Source organism: Bactrocera neohumeralis, chromosome 3 (assembly GCF_024586455.1).
Source record: "Bactrocera neohumeralis isolate Rockhampton chromosome 3, APGP_CSIRO_Bneo_wtdbg2-racon-allhic-juicebox.fasta_v2, whole genome shotgun sequence".
Classification (NCBI taxonomy): Eukaryota; Metazoa; Arthropoda; class Insecta; order Diptera; family Tephritidae; genus Bactrocera; species Bactrocera neohumeralis.
The window spans coordinates 77445503-77470359 of NC_065920.1; the positions used below are offsets into that span (position 1 = coordinate 77445503).

The window sequence follows — 24857 nt, forward strand, 5'->3', positions numbered from 1 at the left end:
TTCTTCTCCAGCGAAGGCTCGCTATCCAAATATCCTTTGTCGGTATGTGAGCAGAGAAAAAGCTGTTACAAGTACGCTCTACGATCCAAGTTTTCAAAAATGCAGTTGAAACAGGAGAGAATTTCAGCGTGTCCTATACACTTGCTGGCAGTTTTCGCGGGTGTTATGTGTAAAATGACATTAAGTGCTATTGTTGTTATTAACATAAGGCCATCAATTGGAAAAATATTGGATTAATTTTTACTGATTATGATTTGATAAGTAATACATATGTATGTAAGTTCAAGTAGAGTAGAATGAAAGAGCACTATTGCGGTGTAAAATAGTTATAATTCGATGTTCCGACTAAAAACCGTCTCGTCCTTACTTGCAATAATTTGCGGTTATCATTGTATTTGCTCACTTACTCATTCGTACTCAAAACAGATTTTGTGTATACATAAATGTTTGTACATACAAATTTAATGTTGCTTATTTTTTGTAGAAATATAAATAATTTCTGCTAATTGTTGACATCGGATAGTTGTGATGAAAACTATACACATTTGGAAGTCTTCTTCGCTTGTTTTGCGCTAAACTATGGTTGTTAATAAACAAAGAAACATAGAGCTATAATTTATTATATTAATTTTAAACATTGTTCAGCTGTTTTTATTCAAAATAGGTATGTATATATGTATATACATACATATTTTTGTATATCTGAGTTTCCAAATAGTCTTTAATTGAGCCCACATATTAATGAACGAGTGTCCACTCATCGCCATTCGTTCGGTCAGTTATTAATATTCTAAGCAGCCGGTCGTAATTTCTCATGTATTTAGAGCACTTACAAAAAACGAAAGAATGTATGTAGTAGTGTTCTTCTGAGATTCTCACTCTGAAATTTTGGAGAAAAAATTTTAACTTTTCATTCACTCTTCGTTTGTAGCATTTACATATCTGTAAGTATGTCGGATTTTTATGAAGCTGCTTGATTAATTGTTCTCAGAATAAATCAACTATTTCGGATTGATTTTATACATACTTACATATTACATTGTTTTGAAAAACTAATGCACTTGTAGTGTTTGATAACAAATATTTGGTTGCTAACTGATCTGAATTGCAATCTCAAAGTGCTGGTTGTAAGTACGCTCCACTCTGCATTGTTGTCTGGCATTTAAGGAGGTATGCACCAGGGGTCTCTAAAGTATTCTCATCTGTGATTATTGATATTGCTAAATTGTTAAAAAAATGTTATTACCTTTTTAGAAACAAATAATTTTCTTTCTTCTGGTTTAGAACGCCGAAAACCTCATGGCAAATCTTCAAATTTTACTTTACCAAAACTATTATAAATAATTTTATATCACGTTAAATAAATCACAAATAATTAATAAATCATAATTTTTATCATTATTTTGTTTATAATTTATTGCTGAACTGATGGAGATTTAGAAAAATCACAATATTTCTATGTTAAGGTAGCACATTCAGGTTCAAAATTTAATTTCTTTAATCAATCGTCTTCCCTGCGAGCTCATTACTACTCGTTCATGAGATGTAAACGAAAAATATTGTTTGGGCCTTCCATTTTCTGTAAACACTCAAACGTAGCAACACTTTTATTCAACTTACGCTCGGAGTTTTATATTCCTTTGTAAAGAACAAGCTCGAATACTTATTGGCTCGTCTCTTCTCACACCACACTCAATTGAAATGAGTCGCTGGTCAATTCACTCCAGCACTACTCATTTGATTTCTTATCAATCAATTTCATGCCTATCTTACTTCTATTGGACTTAAGCGATATGGCAAACTGCTTTTAGTTTTTATTTAAGATCACCTATTGTGTATAAAAAGGTTTCTCTGGCTGATGCCGAGCAACAGTGTACAGCAGTAATTCTGAGTAATTTGAAGCATAAGCTCGGCGATTCAGTGTGTCAAAATAAATTTAGAAATTGTTGTTGTGCGAAAAAAGTTGTAATTTACTCAAGTGAAATGCGGCTGTCTTGTGGTTTAGCCACAATTTTTGTGGTGTTCGCTGTGGTCTTGCGAAAGCAGCCGGTCCACGCTGCATGCGGTTATGCGGTGAGTTGTTGACTCTATGTGTTTGCATACATTTTGAGTAAGAAGAAATGAGAGAACCGCATCAAAAAGGCTTGAGCTATAGTGATAAAAAAGCGCTTCTTAGAATCACTGCTGTGTGTATGCTAGAAAACGTAAATATATTTCCATAGAAACAATCTTGTAAACAGATGCAGTAACTTCGGTACTCTCTATTTAGTTTTGTTGAACCAATCAAGTCAAGTTGACAGGATTGTTATGTAGTTCTTAGGGAGTTGACTTTCACGATGAATTGTCAAGCGTACGATGAGGCCTCAAGTAATATGAGCTTTGTCAAGAATATGTAAATATGTATACATATGCCAACCATTAGTCATGGCTTAGATTCGGTTTCACTCATCAAGAAAAAAGCTCCATCAAGCATTTCATGGGGAATCTTAAGTATCTTAATAGACCTGCAAGATTTGGAAAACTAAATATTGGGTAGTCGAAAAAGTCCTTTCGTATATTTGTATTTCGAACCATTGTTCTATATGAACTGATACAGCATCGTTTTCGTAAACTTCATATATTTCATTGGTGGCTTGCGTGGCATTCTTCCCTTTTTTAAGCAAAAATTTCAAAATATAGCGAATTTCTTCATTATTTTCACTCATTTTTGTACAGCTGTAACTTTTTACCAACTGAATAATTTTTTTTGGTTAAAAGAAGCTCAAAATCTCCCCTTTCCGAGACTATGGTATGACACAATGTGATTGTTGGCACTGGAGCTAGTATACATACATATGTACGACTGAAACGACATCTATTGACAAAATACGAAAATACTTTTTAGACTACCTTATACTTCATATTAAATGAATATACTATCCATTCGACATTTAAAAATGGCAAACATTTAGGCTTATCACTTCTATGTGTAATGGAAAACAGATTTTTAGTCAATAGGTCCGTTTGCACCATTATCTCAAGTGTTCAAACCAAAACAGGTAGCAACCTGTCAGATTTTATTGCTTTTTAACTCAACAACTTTTGTATTATACCGGTGAAATCTGCGAGAATGTCTTATCGGCTAATAAATTTTAATTGTTTTTGAAGGGGATTTTAAAGTGCTATAATATTGATATTAAAATATTACTGATTGCGTATTCTATCTTAGGTAAGTGTATGGAGTTATTATTGTTCTTTTTTTGTTCGATATTTTTTGTGAACAAATTTTTTTAAATGCTTATCTGCGGAAACACTAAGGATGTCAACAAATATAATCAATGATCGTGATAATAAAATTTAATTTATTGCTTGAGTAGCGGAAAAAACTGCTGGGAGCAAACCAACTAAGCTGATGGGGTATCGTTGTCAAAAGTTAACGATATTATACATACTCTAAAATACTCAGTCTAAGGCACCACTCGTTGTTATGAGTCATGCTTTGTTGTGGTTTACGATGCTAGAACTGCTATGGGTGGATCTTATGTTAGACCATGTATATCAGCAGGAGAGCTTTCTGGTATTTATTTTTGCTGAAAAGACACCACCTCCCACTCGATTACCTAGTTTGAACCCATCCGTATGAATGTTTATACCTGCGTCCTTCTCCACCTCGCCCCTTTTCTACACTACTCTGGAAGGGAAGGCAATATTGGTGACCGAATTTAAATCTAGATTCTAGGGATTTCAAAAACCTGTGGTTTTGGGTAGAAACGGGAGCTTACTAAGCATCATAGAATGACTTTTGTTACTGACAACTAATATGGAGGGTTACCAGAGTTTAATAGCTGACTTCGCAATCAGTTGCTTACAAAACAAGTCCGTTGGCAGTCAAACCAATTTTTTTTAGGTGGCGGTTCGTCAGGCTTTGTTTTAAGAGTGGATAATCGGATATTTAAAATATATTGCGAGGCTTCTATAGTTCTAAATATTTTCCTATCTGCTATTGAAAAACATATAACCATATCAATTATATATGAACTTTCTTGATTGAAGCCCTGTTAAAATCGTACTAACATCAAGAAATCTCATTAACTATTCACAGAACTGTCCAGCGGGAAAGTCCAACATGATCAATGTCCATTTGGTACCACATTCCCATGACGATGTAGGCTGGTTAAAAACTGTTGATCAGTACTACTATGGATCACGTAACGGCATACAACGAGCAGGCGTGCAGTATATTCTCGACAATGTGGTACAGGAGCTGTTGAAGGATGCTAATCGGCGGTAAAAATTGACAACTTTTTTCTTCAAATAAATTTTAATTATTTTTCCACAGCTTTATTTATGTCGAATCTGCGTTCTTCTTTAAATGGTACAACGAACAGAATGCCGATATAAAAGCGAAAGTAAAGACGCTGGTAAATGGTGGACGCTTGGAGTTTGCCGGTGGCGCTTGGTCAATGAACGATGAGGCGGCAGTGCATTATCAGTCAGTGGTGGATCAGTTCACCATTGGCTTAAAGTAAGTCCACACGTTGATAGTATCCAAAATATATATGCAGTAATTTCCAATATTGCTTATAGAGTACTTCAGGAACTTTTCGGCACTTGCGGACGTCCGCATGTCGGCTGGCAAATCGATCCCTTCGGTCACTCGCGTGAAATGGCATCACTATTTGCTCAAATGGGTTTTGATGGTCAATTCTTTGCACGTATGGATTGGCTCGATAAGAGGGAGCGTATGAACAATATGACAGCTGAGATGATTTGGAAAGCTAGTGCTGATCTGGCTGAAAGATCCGAACTTTTTACGGGTCTGTTGTATAATCATTATTCCGCGCCACCAAGCTTTTGCTTCGACACACTCTGTTCCGATGAGCCCATCATTGATGGTGATAGCTATGACAACAATGTAATAGAAAGGGTAATACCAGTTAACGAATCTTTTAAATGAGTAAGTTCTTAACGTTGTAAAAATTGTAGGTGAACACATTCATTGAATACATACAAAATGTGACGGCGCGCTATCGTTCTTCACATGTACTCATTCCCATGGGCGATGACTTCAATTATCAGAACGCGGCGATTAATTTCAAGAATATGGACAAGTTGATAAAGTAAACTCAAACTAATTTGCTTAAACTCGCTTGAATAACAGAACTCCCCCCTTTTCACAGATATGCCAATGAGCGTCAGTCTGTTGGATCAAAAGTGAATCTATTTTACTCCACACCCGCTTGTTATCTCAAAGCCATACATCAAGAGCCACTCACTTGGCCCACAAAAACGCAGGACTTCTTTCCCTACTCCACTGATTGGCATAGCTACTGGACCGGTTATTATAGCTCACGCCCAACGCAAAAACGTTTCGAACGCGATGGAAATCACTTTCTACAGGTAACTAAACAACTCACCACGCTCGCGAACCTCACCGGAACCAGTGTGGATGACAATTTGAATCAGCTTCGCCATGCCATGGGCGTAATGCAGCATCATGATGCCATCACTGGCACTGAGAAACAACATGTTGCCCAAGACTACGATCGTCTGCTGACTGCTGCTATTGAGTCGGCGCAGACGAATGCTCGTTCGGCACTGCAGAAACTAACCAACCTCACAAGTGGTGAATTTGTCAGCTGTCTGCAACTGAATATTAGTGTTTGCGACTTCACCAAAGATGGCGCAAATCAAGTGGTGGTGACTTTGTTCAACCCACTGGCGCGACCTTCGACACAATATGTACGCGTGCCGGTGAAGAATGAGGCTTACATAGTGACCGACGATGCTGGTAAGTAATTTGGATTCTCCAATATTTACGAACTTGTAATATTTTTATTTGTTATCTTCAAGGTCGTGTGGTCCAATCCGATTTGCTACCTGTCCCCAGTGAAGTACAGGCGCTCAGTTTCCGTCCTAAGCATGCAACTCATGAGCTCGTTTTCTCGGCTTATGTGGAGAAATTGCGTAGTTACTATATTAAGAAGAGAATTAATCGACGAAGTGTGGACGAACAGGCAAGAGCGAAGCTAAATGCGTGGGAAGACGAAAATATTTCAGAGGCTAAAAAAGCTAGTCCGTTGGATATTCAATCAAGAGCAGAGATCGTTGTTAAGAATTCTGTAAGTATGGCTGAGAACGTAACGGGTGGATGTAGGGCAGTCTCATTGTTTTTCTCATTCATCACTGCACCCTATTTCCAATTCCACAATATGGCACTACTTTTCAAATTAAAAATCTTTCCCGTACCTTTCTTTAGCTTGTAAAGTTAACCTTTGACGGCACAGGTCACCTCAATCAGGTTGAAATGAATGGTGTCACCGAGAACATACGTCAGGACTTCTACTACTACAATGGCGCAGCTGGCAATAATGCCGAGTTCAAGAATCGTTCTTCCGGTGCTTATATTTTCCGTCCCAATGGCACTGAAATATTAATTGGTAGCACCGTCAGCTTCAGCATTTATGAGGGTGCACAAGTTAAGGAGGTACATCAACGCTTCAATCAATGGGTGTCTCAGGTGATTCGTATTTACGAAGGCGTGAATCGTGTCGAGTTCGAATGGCTCGTCGGCCCGATACCGATTAATGACAATATCGGCAAGGAGGTGATCACACGCTTCAACAGCAGCATCAAATCGAATGGTGTCTTCTACACCGACTCCAATGGTCGTGAAATGCTCCGTCGTGAGCGCAACAAACGGGAATACTTTAAACCCAATATGACTGAAGCCGTTTCGGGTAATTATTACCCAGTGACAGCACGCATTGCCATTGAGGACGCAACGAAACGTATTGCCTTGCTCAATGATCGTGCGCAGGGTGGCAGTAGTTTGAAAGATGGCGCACTTGAGTTGATGCTGCATCGTCGACTGCTGCGTGATGATGCCTTCGGCGTTGGTGAGGCTTTGAATGAGACTGCTTTCGGTCAAGGTCTGGTGGCACGCGGCAAAGTTTACCTCGTGTTGGGTAAAGTAAAGGATGCACCATCACGCTATGAACGTGTCGAGCAGCAACAGTTACATTTACCCTTCTGGAAATTCTTCAGCAGTGCTTCAAGAGCTAGCAATGTGAAGGTGCCCAAAGTCTCTGCTTTTGATGTGGCGCAAAATGTACATTTACTAACTTTGGAACCGTTCGGCACAAAAGAGCGTCTATTACGTTTGGAGCATATCATGGACAAAACTGAGTCTGCTTCGGTGACTTTTAATTTGCGTCCAATTTTCGATCAACTGGGCGGCGAGGAGATACGCGAGACTACATTGGATGGCAGTTTAAGTTTGAGTGAAATGAGTCGCTTCAAATTCCAGCCCGAAGGTTCAAAGGTTCGCAAACCTGAGTATTACAAATCCTCACACACGCCACTTTCAGCGAAGAAGAAGGACTCGGCGAGCAAATTCAGTATTGTTTTGAATCCCATGCAGATACGTACATTTATTATTAAATGGAAATAAAGTGCTTTCTGTTAAAAAAGCTGAGTTATCATGAACGATTACTAAAAAATAAAATTCGTTGGTTTCGATATTATTTATACAACTTAAATCGTAGATTTAGTCTCCTTAACTATGTGAACTGAAAATTAGGGTATACGATTCTTCAGACATTGTAAGAGAGTTTTTTAATCAGAGCAAGTTATATTAAGTTTGCCACAAAGTAAAAGACAATAGGGAACTCCGAGGCTATCCTTTTAAGTGATCGATTTGGTCATGTCCGACTGTCTGTCCGTATGTACGCGAACTTAGTCTTTGAAACATCTATTAGAAAGTTTACACACGTTCTTTTTTCTTTAAGGCGTTGATTAACTGTCGGAACCGCCGGTATAGAGTCACTGTATTATTTATTCTGACCGATCAAAATATCATCTTGTTCTGGTATAGTCAAATCTTTGATTTGATCAAATTTGGCATAGATTATTGCTCAGGGCAACGTTACAATCTCCCAACATATTGTTAAAATTGGACCACTATAGCATATGTGTAGCCGCCAAAGAGAACACGATATTAAGAGCTCGGAAACATAATCTCTTTGGAGATCTCCCATTTACTTTTATCAAAGTCTCACTGAATGGGAGGACTCCAACCTTAAGGAGGACCTTCATAGGGGCATAATTTAATGACGGCTCAAAAACGGCAGATGGAATTGGGGTTGAACAATCACTGTCCAAGCTGGTTTCGAAGCATTCTTCAAGCTTTGGTTTATGCCATTAGCAGTTGTGCTGAGATTATTTTAGAAAAATACTATCACGTGAAATGATAGGAGCTAGAGAAAGAGGCCAGTAGTAAACGCCTTTGGCTTCGACAAGCGAGTTCGATGCAAAACAGTTAAAGAAACTAATCGCTCTTCCCAAAAAAATAAAGACTGTCTGGATTTCATACAGGTTGCTGCTGGCTATGGTGTCCACTGCGCAGATTAAGGTACTGCTCAACGGATCTGTGTCGCTTTTGTAACCAAGGAGCAGAAACAACGGAGCACATACTCTTAGATTGCCCCTCAGTTGAAAGAAGAAGGAGTCAGGCTATCGCGTAAATAAGTCCGGCGACAGAACACATTGCAAACATTAACGAAGGAGTAAGTAAAGCGTTGTGTTAACAGGAGAGCGCACAAATAAGTATACCACAGGTTGCAGTGCATTCTTCAAAGTTCAATCTATCTATCTATTGACTTACTGTTAGATGTAGATAACAAGTACAATTGTTGAGTCCGAAAAGAAATAGGACTGAGTCGATTTAAAGAATTTATTGAACCAATCGTTAGAATTCTGTAAAAACTTTCAAAATAGCGTCCTTCTGCGTCGATGCAGCGCTGTCAGCTCGATTTCTAAGCATTGAAGGCGTTAAGGAAGGCGTTCTGTGGAATAGCCTTGAGAGCAGAGGTGTATGCTGCTTGGATCCCCTCTGTCGTTTCAGGTAAGGAAACAAAAGAAGTCCGGGGTGCTACATCTGAGCTGTAGGGCAACTGCAGAAGCTTTGTGGTGCCGGCCTTGGTTGGGTAGCTGTTTATAAGAAAGGCGGTGTGAGCCGGGGCGTTGTCGTGGTGTAACTTCCAATCGGCTGCGATGTCTAGTGGCGATCACATGAAGCTCGGCGCTTGATGGAAGTTTTCAATACCGACCCAGTAAAAAAATTATTTATTTTGTTTTTTAATTTCTACATTATATATGTATGTATTTGACTAACGCTTTTTGTATGCTAAGATGCTTAAACTAAGCTTCTAAAACTAAAAATCTAATCCATTACAAAAGTTAATTTTTAAGCTAAAAACTTGTTTGTGTTTCAAGCCGCAGCCATTAATCTTTCTAAGCTGAGCTCGCTTAACAAACACTCACATTTAATATGCATTAGTATGTATAGACAAATGTAATATTTAACAAATTTTACGAAGAGTGTGGATAAAAATAGCGTTATAATTCTTTAGAGACTATGCTACTAATTGTATTTCGTTTACTTATAAAACAAGGCACACAATTTCATTGCAATTTCTCATACAAAATACTTGAGCAAATATTATAATTGTAGTGCTAGTGGTTAAAGCTAAAGAAAGTTTATTTTTAATTTTCATATTTTAGACACACATATGTGCATGTATGTGTACTACATATAGCTATCGCTTTATTACTAAGCTTTCAGCCATGTATATATGTATGAAAGTTCACAGTTAGAAAATACATGGATGCAAGTTAGCAGTGCAAAGTGCTTACTACTACTAATACATTAGAAAAAAATTTATACGAAGTCGCTGTTGATCTCCTTTAAGCCGAATTTGTTAAGAAATGCTTTTAGGAAAAAGTCATCGTCAGAAATTTAACGAAAAGCATGTGACCAATGCGAATAACTTGGGCAAACATGAAGCTCCGCTGCTGTAAGGCACTCGTTGCTATTGCAAAAACGCTTGCTGTGCTTTAGAAATCCGCATCCCAGCCGGAGAACTCGTCTAGCGGTTCCTCGGGATCACAGGGGAATTTATCAAAGTATGTTGTGTCCGTTGGATGCGCGATAGGGCGCACGAATGGCGGTATAAGCAGCTGCTGTTCAAGACCATCCCAATCGAAGCCGAGGAACCATCTAAATGGAGGACAAATAATTAGTATACATAGATTGTGAAGAGCTATTGCATACTAAAACTATATATTCATTTGAAATAGTCTCTTTTCATAAGTAATCGATGCCAATATCGTCTGAATTTCCGAAACTCATACTCACTTGTGCTTTTTAATATTCTGTATGCCTCCTTTTTGGTAACCCAAACGCTCAGCTGGCACATCACGACATAGCTTCTTAATCAGCTGGACAGCCGATCTGGACATGTGCTTAGGGAAGGCGATCATATCAATACCTTTCAGTATAATATTATATGTTTTCATTGGATCAGTGGCGGTGAAGGGAGGACTGTATCAAAAATAGAAAGAAAAAGCATCAAATATCTCTGCATCAAATAAATCGTTTCTTGCAACTTACGTGCCATTGAGCAACTCATGTATGAGTATACCCAAAGCCCAATAGTCGACCGCACGATCGTGTCCCTTGTTTAGTATAATTTCGGGCGCCACGTACTCCGGTGTGCCGCAGAATGTCCAGGTCTTGCTGCTGTTGCCAATATATTTCGCAAAACCGAAGTCCACCTGTAATCAAATTTGTTAATTTTTTCTCTTTTGCCTAAGAAACAACCACACTTACCAACTTTACATAACCTCTCTCGTCCAACATTAGATTCTCTGGCTTGAGATCTCGGTAAATAATACCGCGCGCATGCAAATACTCGAATGCCTGCAAAACGCAGCCGATAATGAACTGTGTCGCGTTATCATCGAAACAGCCACGATCACGCAACATCGTCCAAATCTCGCCGCCCATGCAGGCCTCGAGCAGCATATACACATACTTCTCATCACGGAATGTGCGATAGAGACGACAAATGAAAGGTGAATCGCACGTTAGCATAATGGTGCGTTCGCTGAAGACATGCTCTTCCTGTTTGGTATCGACAATATGCTTCTTCTTTAGGCATTTGAGTGCGAATGTGTCAACCCTATTCTCGCGGTAGGCTTTGACAAGTTCAACGCGGCCGAAACCGCCAATGCCGAGTGTGGCGACAACCTCTAGATCGGTGAGCTTCATGTCAGGGAACTCTGTAAGTGATTGAAAATACATAGGAGAAATAGTTTTTTAGTTTCGAAATAGAATGTAAATTATTGGTATGAGATATTGTTCAAATCTTCTGCTATCTAATGTTGTTGCTTGCTCGCCTTATTTTAAGCCACAGTCCAGACTCAAGACCAATCTTACAAAATTGGATTTCTGTAATTCTAGAACAATAAGGATTTTCATGTAGAAGGACTACATAAGTCCACTCAGTCCTATAGATAAGGGCTAAACCTGAAATCCGTTTAAGATAACTTGGGGATCCCATTACTGTCAAAAAGTGGCTGTGATTGCTAATATGTCTGAGATCAACCAACATTTAACAGATGGCTTCAGAGTTGAGTATCTCCAGAATACTATATTACTCTTTGAACACTTGAGTTAGATAAAGTTCCCAAAAGCTTATGAAGTACACTTTGGACTACGGACTGCTTTATTAATAATATGGTCGCTTCGCTTCATTCCCTCTTTAACGGTTTCAAAGTCAAATCATAACTCGCTTACCTTGCTTAACATTAGCGCCGAAAATCTCCTTCGTCTTCTCAGCATACTTCATGGCCAGCACACGATTCTCATCGCCATAGTTCTTCTCCTTCAACTCGCATAAATCACCAATCAGCTGTGTGAATGAATCACGATCCAACGTCAGACATTCAACGCCCGGCGCCATAGCGATAATATTCGCTGTACGTTTATCCTCATTGATGAGAGCCTGCTCACCAAAGTAATCGCCCCGTTCCAGCGTACGGATCTCCTTCTCCTCCGAGGTGGGCGTTAGTTTTTGTGTAACCTTAACGCTACCTTGTGAGATGAGGAAGAAAGTGTCACCGCTGGCGCCTTGACGTATTATGTAAGTACCGGCTGGATAGAATTCCTGTTGATGGAGAGTAATTTATATAAATTTCCAATTTTATAGATAATATACTTCAAATAAAAATAAAATTTAATTTTGCAGACATTGTGTAGGAACTTTAAAAAAAATTAAATTACATCACTATTGCGTATTCTCTTATTCGAACGCCAGATTAGTTCAAGTTTCTTCGATACACTCTCCTTTTTTTGTTTACTGCGTCTCTTCTTGTTCGAGTACTCAGTTCTGATGCTGTATCTGAGGTAAGTCACTATTCGGATTTGATAATACTTTGTTTTTATGAAAACGTGTTTTTTATGCATTGCAAATTGGTGTGTGACTTCGGCGGGTATTGAAGAAACTCCTCGCGTTTTCCGAAATAATACGAGTAGTTTTCCTTTTTTGGTTTGATTTTACTATTATAATTTAATCGTGGACCACAAATATCGCTAAAATTTAATATAATTTCGGAATTTAAACAAACACAAAATATTTTTTGTTAATAAAAATTAATTGAAAGGACATTCTCAGAAGTCAAACTAAAAAAAATCAAACCAATTTTCTATCAGTGAAGTCTAGGATTTCAAAGCAACCTAGAGGATAATCTGAATTTCCTACAAAGTTGAATCCTCCAAATAAAATGTTGCATGTAATCAATAGAAGCCGTAATAAACCTGCTTCAAAGCTCGAGAACTTCGGAAAGCTCAGTAGTTGACGGCATAGTTTGAAAGAGGATGAAGCTTCTAACACATAGTACTAAAGTCCAGTATAAAAATTATTTCAACTCTCGATATTTTCGAAAACATTATGAATTATCTTAGAGATTCTTCTTCATAAATAGATAATATTCTGAAGTCCAGTGAATTTTTATATACTACGGAAACTCACCACTTCCAGCACATCGGCAATTTGCGCCAACACCTCCATGCTGAGATTCTTTAGAAGCGGTACTGACTTCAGGAAGTTCACGCTATTTTCAATGCGTTGTATGCCAGTACGCATCATGATCTGTTGGAAGACCCGCCGATCGAGTACCCAGACGCGTGCATCCGATAAGACGCGTATTGACGCCGTGCGCGTGCAATTGTAGAGAATGGCAAGTTCGCCGAAAGCTTTGCCAGGACCCATCACACTCAGTACAACACCACCTTTGACCACCTCAAATTCACCTTCGGCCGACACGTAGAGATGAGCGCCCACTTCACCCTCGCGCACCACAAACTCGCCTTTGGCGATTGAGAGCGGATACATGGATTCCACCAGTTCGCGCACTTGCGACGCATCGATATTCTTGAGGAAATCATTATCCATAATGGCGTCCTTGATGAGTTGCTTGGAACTGCAAAGGCATACAAGGGTTAAAAATTAATTTTTATTTGATATATGTATGTATATTTACGCACCTGAAATCCTTCTCGAATTTTGGTATTGGTATGTTAAACGATTGCTGCATCGACGTCTCACAACTCTCACCGGAGACACCCTGTTTCTTGAGCACTGGCGTCTGCTGGTGCGTTGCCATTGGCAGCAGCTTCGCCTTGAGCCCGTTGCTTGGGAGCGCGGCGGCCGCCGCCTCGTTGGCCGTTTGTGCGGCAGCCGCATCCAAGGCGATCTCCACCGGCTGATTGTTGATGCCATTGTTGGCATTATTGGCCAGTGCACAGGTTACAGTGGTGTTACCGGCGCTAGTTGCATCACTGCTATTCGATTCAACTGAGTTACTATTCTCCAGCGCAAGTTGTCCCATGCGCAGGTTTGAACTGCCGTCCACTTCAAAGTTCTTCTTGCAGACGGTGCAAATTTGATTCGAACTGGCGAGTAGAAAGTTATTGGGCGAAGGCGCGAGTGTTGTGGGCGATGGCGGCAGATCGGCGATGGCTATGGGCAGCGGATTGGCCGTTTGCTGGAGAACGCTCTGCAAAGGATAATAAAAAAAAAATTAAAATTAGAAAACACACATTTCCGTATATTGACTGAGTAAATGAAATCTCGCAAAAAATAATAATAAATGTTGTCTTAATATATTCAACTGAGCAGCTCAAATTTCATATTTAAATTTATTTTTCGACCACTTAAAAAAATAAACGAATATGCATTGGGTTCAAAATAAAAAAGCATTGAGGTTAATTTTGTTAAGTTAAAAGCATACAATTTCCCATTATTTGGACATACATATGTATGTCAGCAAAATTTTAATAAAACAGATTTATCGTTAAAGATAAATAAATATCAAAGTGTCATCAGAGTTTTTCAATGTTTATCACGCGATCTGATTTTATTGCCCGTATGCAAAATGTTTAAATTATATTTATAAATTCAATTACCCCGGCGTACTGCCCCCATTTGCTTATAGGCATACATGTGTATTTGTCGTACTCATGTGTGTACTTAAGGCTCTCCACAAATTGTATGTGCATATGTTTGCATTTATAAATGTTCAATGATTTCAATCACAGCGATGGACAAAACAAATTAACACTTGGTTAAATCAGAAATGCGATCAAAGCAAATAAAATGAATTAATGCAGTGGCGCTCAAACTGCGGATGGTACGCCTGGTATGCTCTGTCAAGTGATAATGCTCTCAGCACATCACGTGCAACCGTTTGTTTAAGCGCACTAACAATATGTATACTTACATATATTGTTACATACATAATATACCTCAATTAATGTAAGGCAGTATGTTTTACGAATAAAAACATAACTCAAATATATTTTTTTTCAGTTCACTGAAATTTTATTTTTTTGTTAAAAATGTCTGCCAAAAATCCAATTCTCAGTTTTTTTAAGTTAAGATTTTAACTAAAACACGTATTTTTCACTTAGATGATCCTTTAAGGAGTTATCCAGCCAAAGCAAGCGCATCTTTTTTCCGAGGGGCACCGAAAATGGCGTCGCAATGGCCGAGTTTAATATATTTTTTTCCGAAAATTTCAAAATTTCTTTGTTAATAGTGTATGTTTGTGACAATAAAAAATTCTAATAAAATATTAACTTTTTTATATGGGAAAAAAATACATCCGTCCTTACTCTGCAGTTCATTTTGGATCCGTCGGTATAGATTGAGATAGTATTTTCCTTCCATTTTTAGTACTAAAACTCTATTCCATTCACGTCTAGAGGGTATTCTCATCTGCAAGTAACTATTGAAATCCAACTTTGGAAGGATATACATGTATGTATGTAGACTGATTTATTTAGTTTTGCTCTGAAGTGATTCAGGATATCGCTATATCCATAACCTTTCATGTTCCATTGATTTGTATAGCAGAAAATGTTGTTACCTTTTGTTTGACACCTTTTATGGGCAGTTGATACAGGAGAGGACGTGATACATCAGCCCGACACGCCCTAATGGCCCGGGTATCTGCTGCACAGACAACCCTCTGTATTACATACAAGTATAATTTTTTAATATTATATTCTCTGTTTAATTTTGGCCACCACACCAGTTCCCCATATGTAGGAATTGAATACATTTTCTACTGTCGTGTAAGGTTTTTAATACATTTCTCTATACTCATTTTCCAGCTCATTTTCGAATCAATCTCGATGCTTAGATTGTTTGCTGGGTGTAACAGAGCAGCTGTTTTCAGAGTTGGTGAGAAATATTTCTCCAAAACGGCTAAATTTTCACAGGAACTAGATAGGTATATTTTGTCAGAAAATGATCGAAGGAATAATCGGATATTAGTTTTTTATACTCTGAACAGGGTATACTAAGTTTGCCACGAAATTTACAGCACACAGAATGAAGCGTCGGCAATCTAACAAAATTTACAAAAAAACTGTTTTGACTTTCAAATGTTTTGAAAAGCCTTCTCGTCATAAATAAAAAGTACTGAGAGTTTAAAACCTTTCGTAGTGTCTTATGGGCATGAAGAGGTTAGAAGCAGCTCTGAAATAAAAACAACGCTTTCTTATAAAAATGAAATTAAAATGAACAAGCAAGAAGCTCAAAACTTTGCTCATAAATCTTAAGTGACGGTAGAAATCTCATCGCGAATAAGTGAAGATCACCAGGACTTAAGAATACAAATATCTTAGAATATTTCTTTTTCAGAGCTCTAGTAATTTCATAGTCTTCAGTTACCTCAGTAACGGTTAAGTTGGTTTCGGAAAATCTTCGTAGAGAACATGATTATAGTTTTAAGGAAGCAAAATTGCTTTGATTCCAATTTTATGGCCTCCACAGAAATGCTTTCGTTATTTTTAACTAGTTTTTATTTAATTCAAGCTCTTAACAAAATAAGTTTTATTTATGGAATATTTAAGTAAATGCAATGAAAGTGCACTCGAAAATGTTGTGATATACATACTTAAGTATACTCGTATAAAGCATGCTAAGTAATTGATACTGCGCTCGCCGATCGTTGGGCTCTGGTCGCCGACGCAGCGCGCCGGCAGCAAAAGATCTAAATTGAATCGTTTACATTTGAACGAGGGACAAATAAACACAAACAACACTGATGCGCTGATAACACATTTAGAAATTTACAAATAACGGAGGCTGAGCAGAAATAAAGCAAACGAGCGCGACGCGCTATCATAAGGGCGACATCAGTGACTTGCTGTGAAGTCTGAGCACTTAGCAATGCAGATGATAAGACACACATGAATGATTCCCACAAAGGCGCTTGCTTGATGCTGCGCTTTGGCCTGTGTGTTATGTAGGATAATTTGCCGTTACATAAGGTTATGCATATGGCATATATGTATATCTATGTATATGTATGTCTATGTGTGTGTCTATCACATTGTTGTGCGCTGCATTTGACGTCAGTGACAGCCGTAACAACAAAAGCAGTATTCAAATCATTCGCTGGCGTGCGGTGCGGTGTCAATGTGTCGGTGCAAATGTCAGTCGACGAATTTCCATTTGCCTTTGCAATTTTTGCTTGGCCTGCGCCACAATGCTCCAGTGGTGTTTACTACTTCAAATCCTAATTTATTTCTCTGTGTGCATTTCATATCATATTTGCATTGATAATTTGCACCTAGGGCGAGATACACATTACACATGTGTGTACATACTTTTATTTGTGTGGGCAGTTAGTTGTAAAGTGTTAAGAATTGCAAATATAATAAATGTATATTATATCGCCGGGGTTTTGCGTCGCACTGATTGTCAAAATATTTGCTTTACTTTATATGGTAGTTTTTGTAGTTTCAAGATTTCTCGAGTTTTTCCACCACACGCGAAATACAACTTTCGAAAAGTTGTGTAAAGCGAGATTTGAAATTAGAAAGCATATTTTTTTGTATGACAAAAGAATTTTGCGCATTTTGAATGTTGTTTGTCTGGCGGTAACAAAGTTCTCAAATACTGCCTGAAGTATGTACATACTTAAGTATGCCTTCATTTAGGTGGTTACGCTTCTTATTGTTTACAGAATTGCTCATAAAGTTTCTAAAATTAGTCAGATAATTTACACTCGCACATAATTTCGAGCAAAAATAAAATTAAATAATAATAAGGCAATAAAGCTTAGCCGAAATATGTCAAAATAGTAAAATTGCAAACAAGAAGAAAACACTCCCACAAAGCTAACGGCACCTCAAACATGCCTTCTATTTGTGTTTCCGCCTCAACGCTGCGTCTAAATATTTGTATATACAGTGTCGGACAAAACTCATTGGACTAACTAACATGTTCCGTCATAACTTTTTACATAGATGCATTAGAAGAATAATTTTTTTTGCAAAAGATAGATCACATATTCTATATTAAGAAACAATGCAATAATATTTTTTAACTTTTGTGTAAAATTTATAAATTATAACGGAAGGGAAAAAAGTAAAAAAATCGTGCGACATAACTCATTGGACTAACACTTTGGATATCGAAATAACCACTTCCATTGAATTAATTTACCGTTATGTGGCGGGAAAAGAATTTTGCAGGTACTTACAATAATTATAATTATTATAAATCGTAGATCACACTTATTCGAGTTGTTTATTTTAATGATAACGAGTGTGTTGTGAAATATTTAAAGTTGTCCCGAATAAGGCTACTAAAAAATTATTTTTGATAAAAATATAGACAAAACACATTCAACTGAACTTAAATTATTAATTGTAAGCAAATTCACAAAAAATGTGTGGAAAAGAAGCTTTAAAAAAATTATTCTCTGGGGAAAACAACTGTTTTTGCTATTTTACGTGAAGGAACCGTTAAAAAACTTAATATTGGAGGACGTCCCAGAGTCAATTCGGTAAAGTATGACTTGCGAATAGTGCGCGAGTTTATAAAATATCCCCAGATATTAACAAACAATGTTGTAGATAGCTCACAACTAAGAGAGAGTACGCGTACAATACAACGGCGCGCCGTTGATGTTGGTCTTTTTAGCTTCCGTGCAGTAAAAAAATCTTATATTTCCAAAAAAATCGGTTAGCACCTTTGGAATTTGCGAAACTGCATATAAATTGGTCTGAAGAGCAATGGAAGCCGATATTGTTTTCAGATGAGTCCAAATTTAATTTACAGAACTTAGATGGAATGACAGGTATACGAAGACCAACATGAAGCGTTTAGAGTGTCGATATTCGCAGGGTGCAGTAAAGCATGGTAAATATAATAGTCAAAATAGTAAAAACATGGATGGGTTCCAATACTGCCAACCCAAATGTTTCCTCACGCTATCAAAAAATGCTGCCTGATTGGCAAACATGTCAATGACCCCAGGCACATCCTCAAAGTTGTGAAGGATTGATTTTTGGAATAATAAGTTTATGTTATAAGATGGTCAAACATGAATCTTAAAAACTTATGGCAACCTTAAAGAGGAACAAATAAACATGATGTATTAAAGCCTGGAATAAATGATTCACATATTTAATTAAATTTCATTTATGCCTAAAAGATTGTTGCAATCAAAAAAAAAATAATGGCTACTCAGTAAAATATTAATTTAAAACTAATTTATTTTCATATTTAGCTAAAGCCAATGAGTCTAAAATTTATTTTACATAAAAGTATATTGCAAATATAGAATATGTGGTCATCTTTTGCAAAAAAAATTATTCTTCTAATGCATCTATGTAAAAAGTTATGACGGAACATGTGTGAGACTCGAGTTAGTCCAATGAGTTTTGTCCGACACTGTAAATGCATACGACTAAGTGTACATACATATGTATGTCATTTCGAGAGACTAATTAGGCATTGTATCTGAATACATACATATGTTTATTATTTTAACCCAGATAAAGAATTGAGTGCGTGCCGCAAGAATTCAAGTTGCTAACTATATATAACTAACTAACTAACTATATGCAAACTCATATGCTTCAAAATATTACAATTGCTGCTATCCAGTGCGATATATGCCAGCTATGGATGCCGATTCGGTCGTTCATATCACCATAAATTCAGCTGTGGTGTGCGTTCCCATCTAAGCTTTATAAATGCAGCCATTTTTGCACTGATTTATTATGCTCTCCTGTGCCTTATTGGCCGTGAGATAGGTTCTTATATCTACCTATAATGTGAGTGTATATTGTATATACATAGTTTGCCACTAAAGCAAGAAGTTTCAAAAAATCATAGAAACCTTTCATTGAAATACGAAAGTGGTCAGAGAAGATAATGTATTTACCTCACAATTAAAGATAACTGAACTCAATAAGTTTTGAAAATTAACTAAAATCATTAATTTTAATGGAAGTATGTATATGTTATATATCCTTTATTACTGACGTAAGAAGTCCAAAAGAGAATAAGAACTTTGTATTTATGATAATTAATTTAATTTTTTATTGAAATGAGAGACTTTAGTGTGAGTACAAGTCTGGAGTACATACAAGTATAATCGATTTCTTAAAAGGGATACCTCCATGTAAAAACATCTTTTGCTTACATACATATATGGGAATAGAAGTATGTTCGATTGACTAGTTCTAATCGTGGTTTACTATTTACTAGTTGGGAGGCAGTCTAACTATTTGACTTAAAGTATACATATCGTTACTATTTGCGGTATTTTGTGAAGTCATAAAAATGGAACTCTTGTGTTCGATCTCATAAGTCAGCAATGCCAATACAAATTTGCTCAGGCGTTTAATTTGTACTCCCACCAATCATCAGTCATGGAGGATATCTGAAAGTGTGAGCTCCCAAGTGCTTAAGTCTTGATATCGCAGGCGCAAAATCAAGAAGGAAGTCTTGAGATGCTTCTAACTCGTTTTCTTTCATACCGCTTCTGAAACTAAGGCATGTTAAGATTCTCAACCTTCCAGCATGGACAGCGATAGGACAATGATCTGTTACCACACTGACAAGTAGTAAGAGGCTAGTCTTTCTAAGAGCAATGAGCTCACTCACTTCTCAACCTTACAGCTTGGACATCGAAAGGACAATGGTTTGTTAGAACACTAACAATTAGTGAGAGGTTTGTGTTACTGGGAGCACAGAGCTTTGCTAAAAGGATCTTGTGACACATGAACTAGTGACAGCCCAGCGTAGATTAAGGTCCCGCACAACCCAGCTATACAGTAATAAAACAGACGTCCCATCATCAATAACCATTAAAATTATTCTATCTTTGAAGTTATTTACTGGGTTTCTTCACAAAGGATAATCGTATTTGTTTCGGATATGACCAAGCCTCTAGGTGCGACGATTAATCATTAAGTACGCCTTTCGCGTTATAGCCTTGAACCAATGGAATTCGCCTGAGTTTAGTTGCCGTTGGTCGATGACCACTTCCTGTGTCCTTCTGGCCTAGATTAGAACGCAGTAGCACCTGCTTGAGAACTGCTTGCATCTAACAAAATTCAGTAGTTCTTCAGGAGTACGCAATCGTAGGAGTTCTTACCGGACAATGTCCAAAACGGTATCATGTCGTTGGAGCTGCACAAATGTATATCTTTAAAAAAGCTTGTCGTAAGCTCAAAGCTCTTTGTCGAAGCGAGCGGGTGTTCTAGGCTGTCCAAGTGGGATCTCTGTTGGCAATTGTAACAGTATCCGCCTTATAAAAAACCTAAGTTCGCTGAGAGAAACGAACTGAACTATACTAACTTGTTGTCTTTAACCTGAGAGAATATCGCTTTAGGAAGTATTTATACTTTATATCAACTATTTTTTCTAATTTTCTATGCCATGCTGGTTTTACATGTTCCTGAGCGTTTTTTAAATTTTTTGTTTGCTTATAAATAATGCTTCAGCCATATAATTTTTATTGCTTAAAATATATTAGATATAGTTTTTATGATTTATTGTCGATTGCAATGTCGTCAACATGAATATTGACTTACAGACGTCATCTGTTTAGAAAAAAAAACTGTTACAACGCGTCCGGGGGCAGTTTTATTAAAGTGCGGTTAAGATAATTTTTAGTGATTCCTTAATCGCTCGTCTCTTTTGTATTTTGTTGTTTGTTTTCGAGACAAAAGCTGTCATAAAATCTCAATATTTAATAGGAGTACCTTTTTTACAACTTCACTGTCTTCAACCATGGCTGTGTTTTCATTACACTGAAAACAATTTGTTAAGTTTTGGCGAATTCTGGTAACACAAGCGAACATAATTTATTGTGGCAATACTCCAGAGAAAAACGTGCGAATTTATGGTATTTATTTTCAATACTAACCCAAACAATTGAAAGTTGTTACATTTAGTTCAAAACCTATGAGTATGAGTAAAGAGCGCTTGACAGTCATCAGATTATTTTAAGGGTGCAACTTTTTATCTGGAGAAAAGGTGTGGGTTAGAAGGTAAACGTTTGGCCTAGAGTTTGTATTTATATATATGTACATATGTATGCAAATAAAGTACATTTTTTATAGTGGTGTGGTCGACTTCTTTATGAGTGTGTTTCGGTTTATTATTTAAAATTTTATTATATCTACAAAACTAAAAATAACGGAGCTTTTATATATGGTATTACTCATAAAGTTTATTGCCAAACTTTTATTTGTATTTTTTAATTTTTTATAAGCGAGTTCAATCAGAGTATTTGGAATGGAAGTGGAGCTAAGGTTGAAAACAGTTTGCTACAATGGAGAGCATCTCCTGCTTGATTAACCGTAACTGTGAAATGGGCCACCAATTAATCCAGCATGCCCTACATACTCTATTCTAATGTGCTAAAGCATGAAATATTAGTTCACATGCTAACAAATTATTGAAAACTAAACGTAACAGCTTCCACCATCTGTCTCAATAGAAAAAACGCCGGTGTCACAGCACACGACTGATCGATATCGGCGCAAAAACAGATGTGCTTGATTTACTGCTGAGACACTGGGGCGCTCCGGCACTGCGGCGATTAAATCAGAGCCCACCAAGCCAATGTGCGGACGCCTCGCCGGGGAGACGTTAGCCTCAAGCAACAGCTAAATCGTGAAATATATGAGCGTTTATTTGTGTGCATGCTGTGCGCGATGTTGGCAATGCTAACAACGCTGATGATCAGTCGAAATTAAAAGAAGGCAAAAAAGGAGAAAAAAAGATTAGAACAACAACAACATAAGTATGCAGTAATTGCTGAAGTAGTTATAAAATTGTATTTACACTGAGCGAGTGGCGAGCGGCGAGTGCGAGCGCTCATAGCAAATTGGCTGCTTGTGACTTGCTGCAGCAACAACAACAAGTGCTATAAGCTTTCGTATGGGCATAAAACAGATTCAACTACTTATTGTTGTAATTAAGTGTGTGCTGATGAGCTAATAATATTTTAATTGTGTTGGTATCGTTTTTGCTTTTATCAAGCATTTCGGGAACACTTCAACTAAATTGTTTTATAATCGCCAGAAAAGTGCTGTTTAAATATTTTTATTCAAAATTTGAATGAAGAAGATGACTGTATGTTTGTTAGGTATGTAAGTGACCCTTGTAATTGTTATAAGTACACAGTCATTGGCTTTTATTGTGATAATAAATAATATTCTAGTATCTGTTGGGTTTTGTGTTTAATTAATTAATTGAAGTGTGCCGTCCAAACCGCTTATTGTTGGTTTCGATTGGAAAACTTGATGGGCTGTGTTGTGCAAGTGAAAGCTAATTTTTGTTTACCTCAATTTTTATTGTTTTAAAGTGTAAATTTAAGAAATAAAGCTGCAGTAAAATTGCACGAAGAGGCGAGGCTGCAGAGAGAGACTGGCATAAACATTTTGTTGTAAAAATCACTTCACTCTTCTGAAGGTAGTTCTAAACGAAGACCAGGAATCAATCTCTGATCTCTAAAACAAAATGAAATCGAACCATTTGTGAAGTGAGAAGTGGCTCAAATACGACAATAATGTGCGAACAAGATCATGGTCCAAGCGTGGTAAGGCTCAATAAATTGTCACAAAACCAGGATTGACGCCTCGGAAGATTATGCTGAGTGTTTGGTGAGATTGTAAAGGAATCATCCACTATGAGCTGCAGCTTCAGCCTGGTCGAACGATTGATTCTACATTTTACTGTCAACAACTGATGAGATTGAAGCAAGCAATTGAAAAAACGGCCAGAACTTATCAGCATCAAGTCCATCAGAACAACTCTAGACAACACACATTTTTGATGACTCGGCAAAAACTGGGAGAGCTTGGCTGGGAAGTGTTGATGCATCCACCATATAGCCCTTACCTTGCACCATAGGACTACCATTTACTTCGGTCAATGCAGAAGTCTCTTAATGGAGAAAAGTTGGCTTCAAGAGAAGCCTGTGAAAATTACTTGTCGCAGTTTTTCGCCGAGAAACCAGAAAAGTTTTACACTGATGGAACACTGTCTCTAGCGGAAAAATGGTAAAAGTTTTTGACCAAAATGGTACATACTTGGTTCATTAGAGTTAGAGTAGAGAGTAAAAAACAAAATAAATTGGAATTTGATCAGAAATGTGAAAAGACTTTTAACCAGTATTAATTGCCTTTTCTACGTCAATTCAAAAATTACCTAAAATTCATGCTCAAAGATCTATAGATAAACTCCAAGACAAGAATACCCCTTTAAAGACCTATAGCCAAACAAAATGAACCATGTCGTTTAAATCTCTCTCAGATATCTTTTCGATCGATTTTTTTCAGGCACATACTTTACTATATTACTCGCCTCAGTTTATTTAAGTGGAAATGGGTTTAGAAGGCTGTTTCTTAATTTTCTTCAATCATTCCTGTTCTCATGCTATTTCACCCCAAATCCCGGTACTCACCTTCAATTTGTGTATTTCCCTGCGTAGCTTAGCGATTTCTGCATCGCGTGCCTTTATGACATCCTTCAGTGAGACGATTTCGCCCTGCATACTCTTTATTTGGGCATCGCGATCGTCGGTGACGTTACAACTCTTTGTCGTCACGTTGGGGCTGAAGCCACAAGTGGTCGCCATGGTGTGCGGTGATTGTGGTGTACTCAAGCCGTTTGTGCTCTTGCTGCTGCTGCTGTTGTTGTTGTGGGCATAGGTTAATGGTGTGGGCCTCTCCATACTGTAGACATTATACTGTGTATTACAGTTATTTTGCTTGCTGTAGCTATTCTCATCAATTGTGGGGATTTTGGGTTTCTCCGCGGATACCAACGCCAATGAGGGCGCCAATGGCAGTGCCTTCGATTTCGGCGACGTTGGTGACTGTAGCTTGGGCGTCGCTGTTGTTGTCGTTGTTGGTGACGTGTTGCTGTTTGTGTTATTGCCGCTGTTAATGCCGCCGTTGGCACGCAATATCATCGATGTTTTACGAATCTATGAATGGTTGAGCATTACAGCGTTGCAGTAATTCAGCAGTGAGTGAGTGAGATAGAGAGAACAATAAATATTAATGAAAATGATACGAATTTTATTGCCGTTTGTAAAAGTTTTGCGATAATGAACAATTAATGGCGAAGGGTTACAAGTTTATATGGGATTATTAATCAATAATTTGGGAATTTTTTCAACAAAAATTCAAAACTATGAAAAGCTGT

The 24857-nt window shown here is 37.5% G+C and overlaps 3 protein-coding genes across 4 annotated transcripts in view; 1 reads left to right on the top strand and 2 right to left on the bottom strand.

Annotated features, from left to right (window-relative positions):
- LOC126752492 (lysosomal alpha-mannosidase) overlaps positions 1 to 24857 on the bottom strand; it is a 155784-nt gene that overhangs the window by 8966 nt on the left and 121961 nt on the right. The window lies entirely within an intron of this gene.
- Positions 1830 to 7486, top strand: LOC126752493 (lysosomal alpha-mannosidase). Its single transcript, XM_050463328.1, has 8 exons — positions 1830 to 2073; positions 4082 to 4266; positions 4319 to 4504; positions 4567 to 4906; positions 4966 to 5099; positions 5160 to 5770; positions 5833 to 6101; positions 6239 to 7486. Exons 1-8 carry the CDS (start codon positions 1984 to 1986, stop codon positions 7430 to 7432), a joined length of 3009 nt encoding a protein of 1002 aa, XP_050319285.1. The 5' UTR covers positions 1830 to 1983; the 3' UTR covers positions 7433 to 7486.
- LOC126752490 (cGMP-dependent protein kinase, isozyme 1) overlaps positions 9385 to 24857 on the bottom strand; it is a 52464-nt gene continuing 36991 nt past the window's right edge. For both annotated transcript variants that reach the window (XM_050463322.1, XM_050463321.1), the window contains exons 3-10: positions 24112 to 24636; positions 13370 to 13881; positions 12855 to 13305; positions 11621 to 11990; positions 10652 to 11103; positions 10433 to 10596; positions 10178 to 10363; positions 9385 to 10039 (exon numbers count right to left, since the gene is read on the bottom strand). In XM_050463322.1, coding sequence (XP_050319279.1) covers positions 9877 to 10039; positions 10178 to 10363; positions 10433 to 10596; positions 10652 to 11103; positions 11621 to 11990; positions 12855 to 13305; positions 13370 to 13881; positions 24112 to 24636 — 2823 coding nt within the window. In that variant the 3' untranslated portion in view covers positions 9385 to 9876. The remainder of the gene's footprint in view (positions 10040 to 10177; positions 10364 to 10432; positions 10597 to 10651; positions 11104 to 11620; positions 11991 to 12854; positions 13306 to 13369; positions 13882 to 24111; positions 24637 to 24857) is intronic.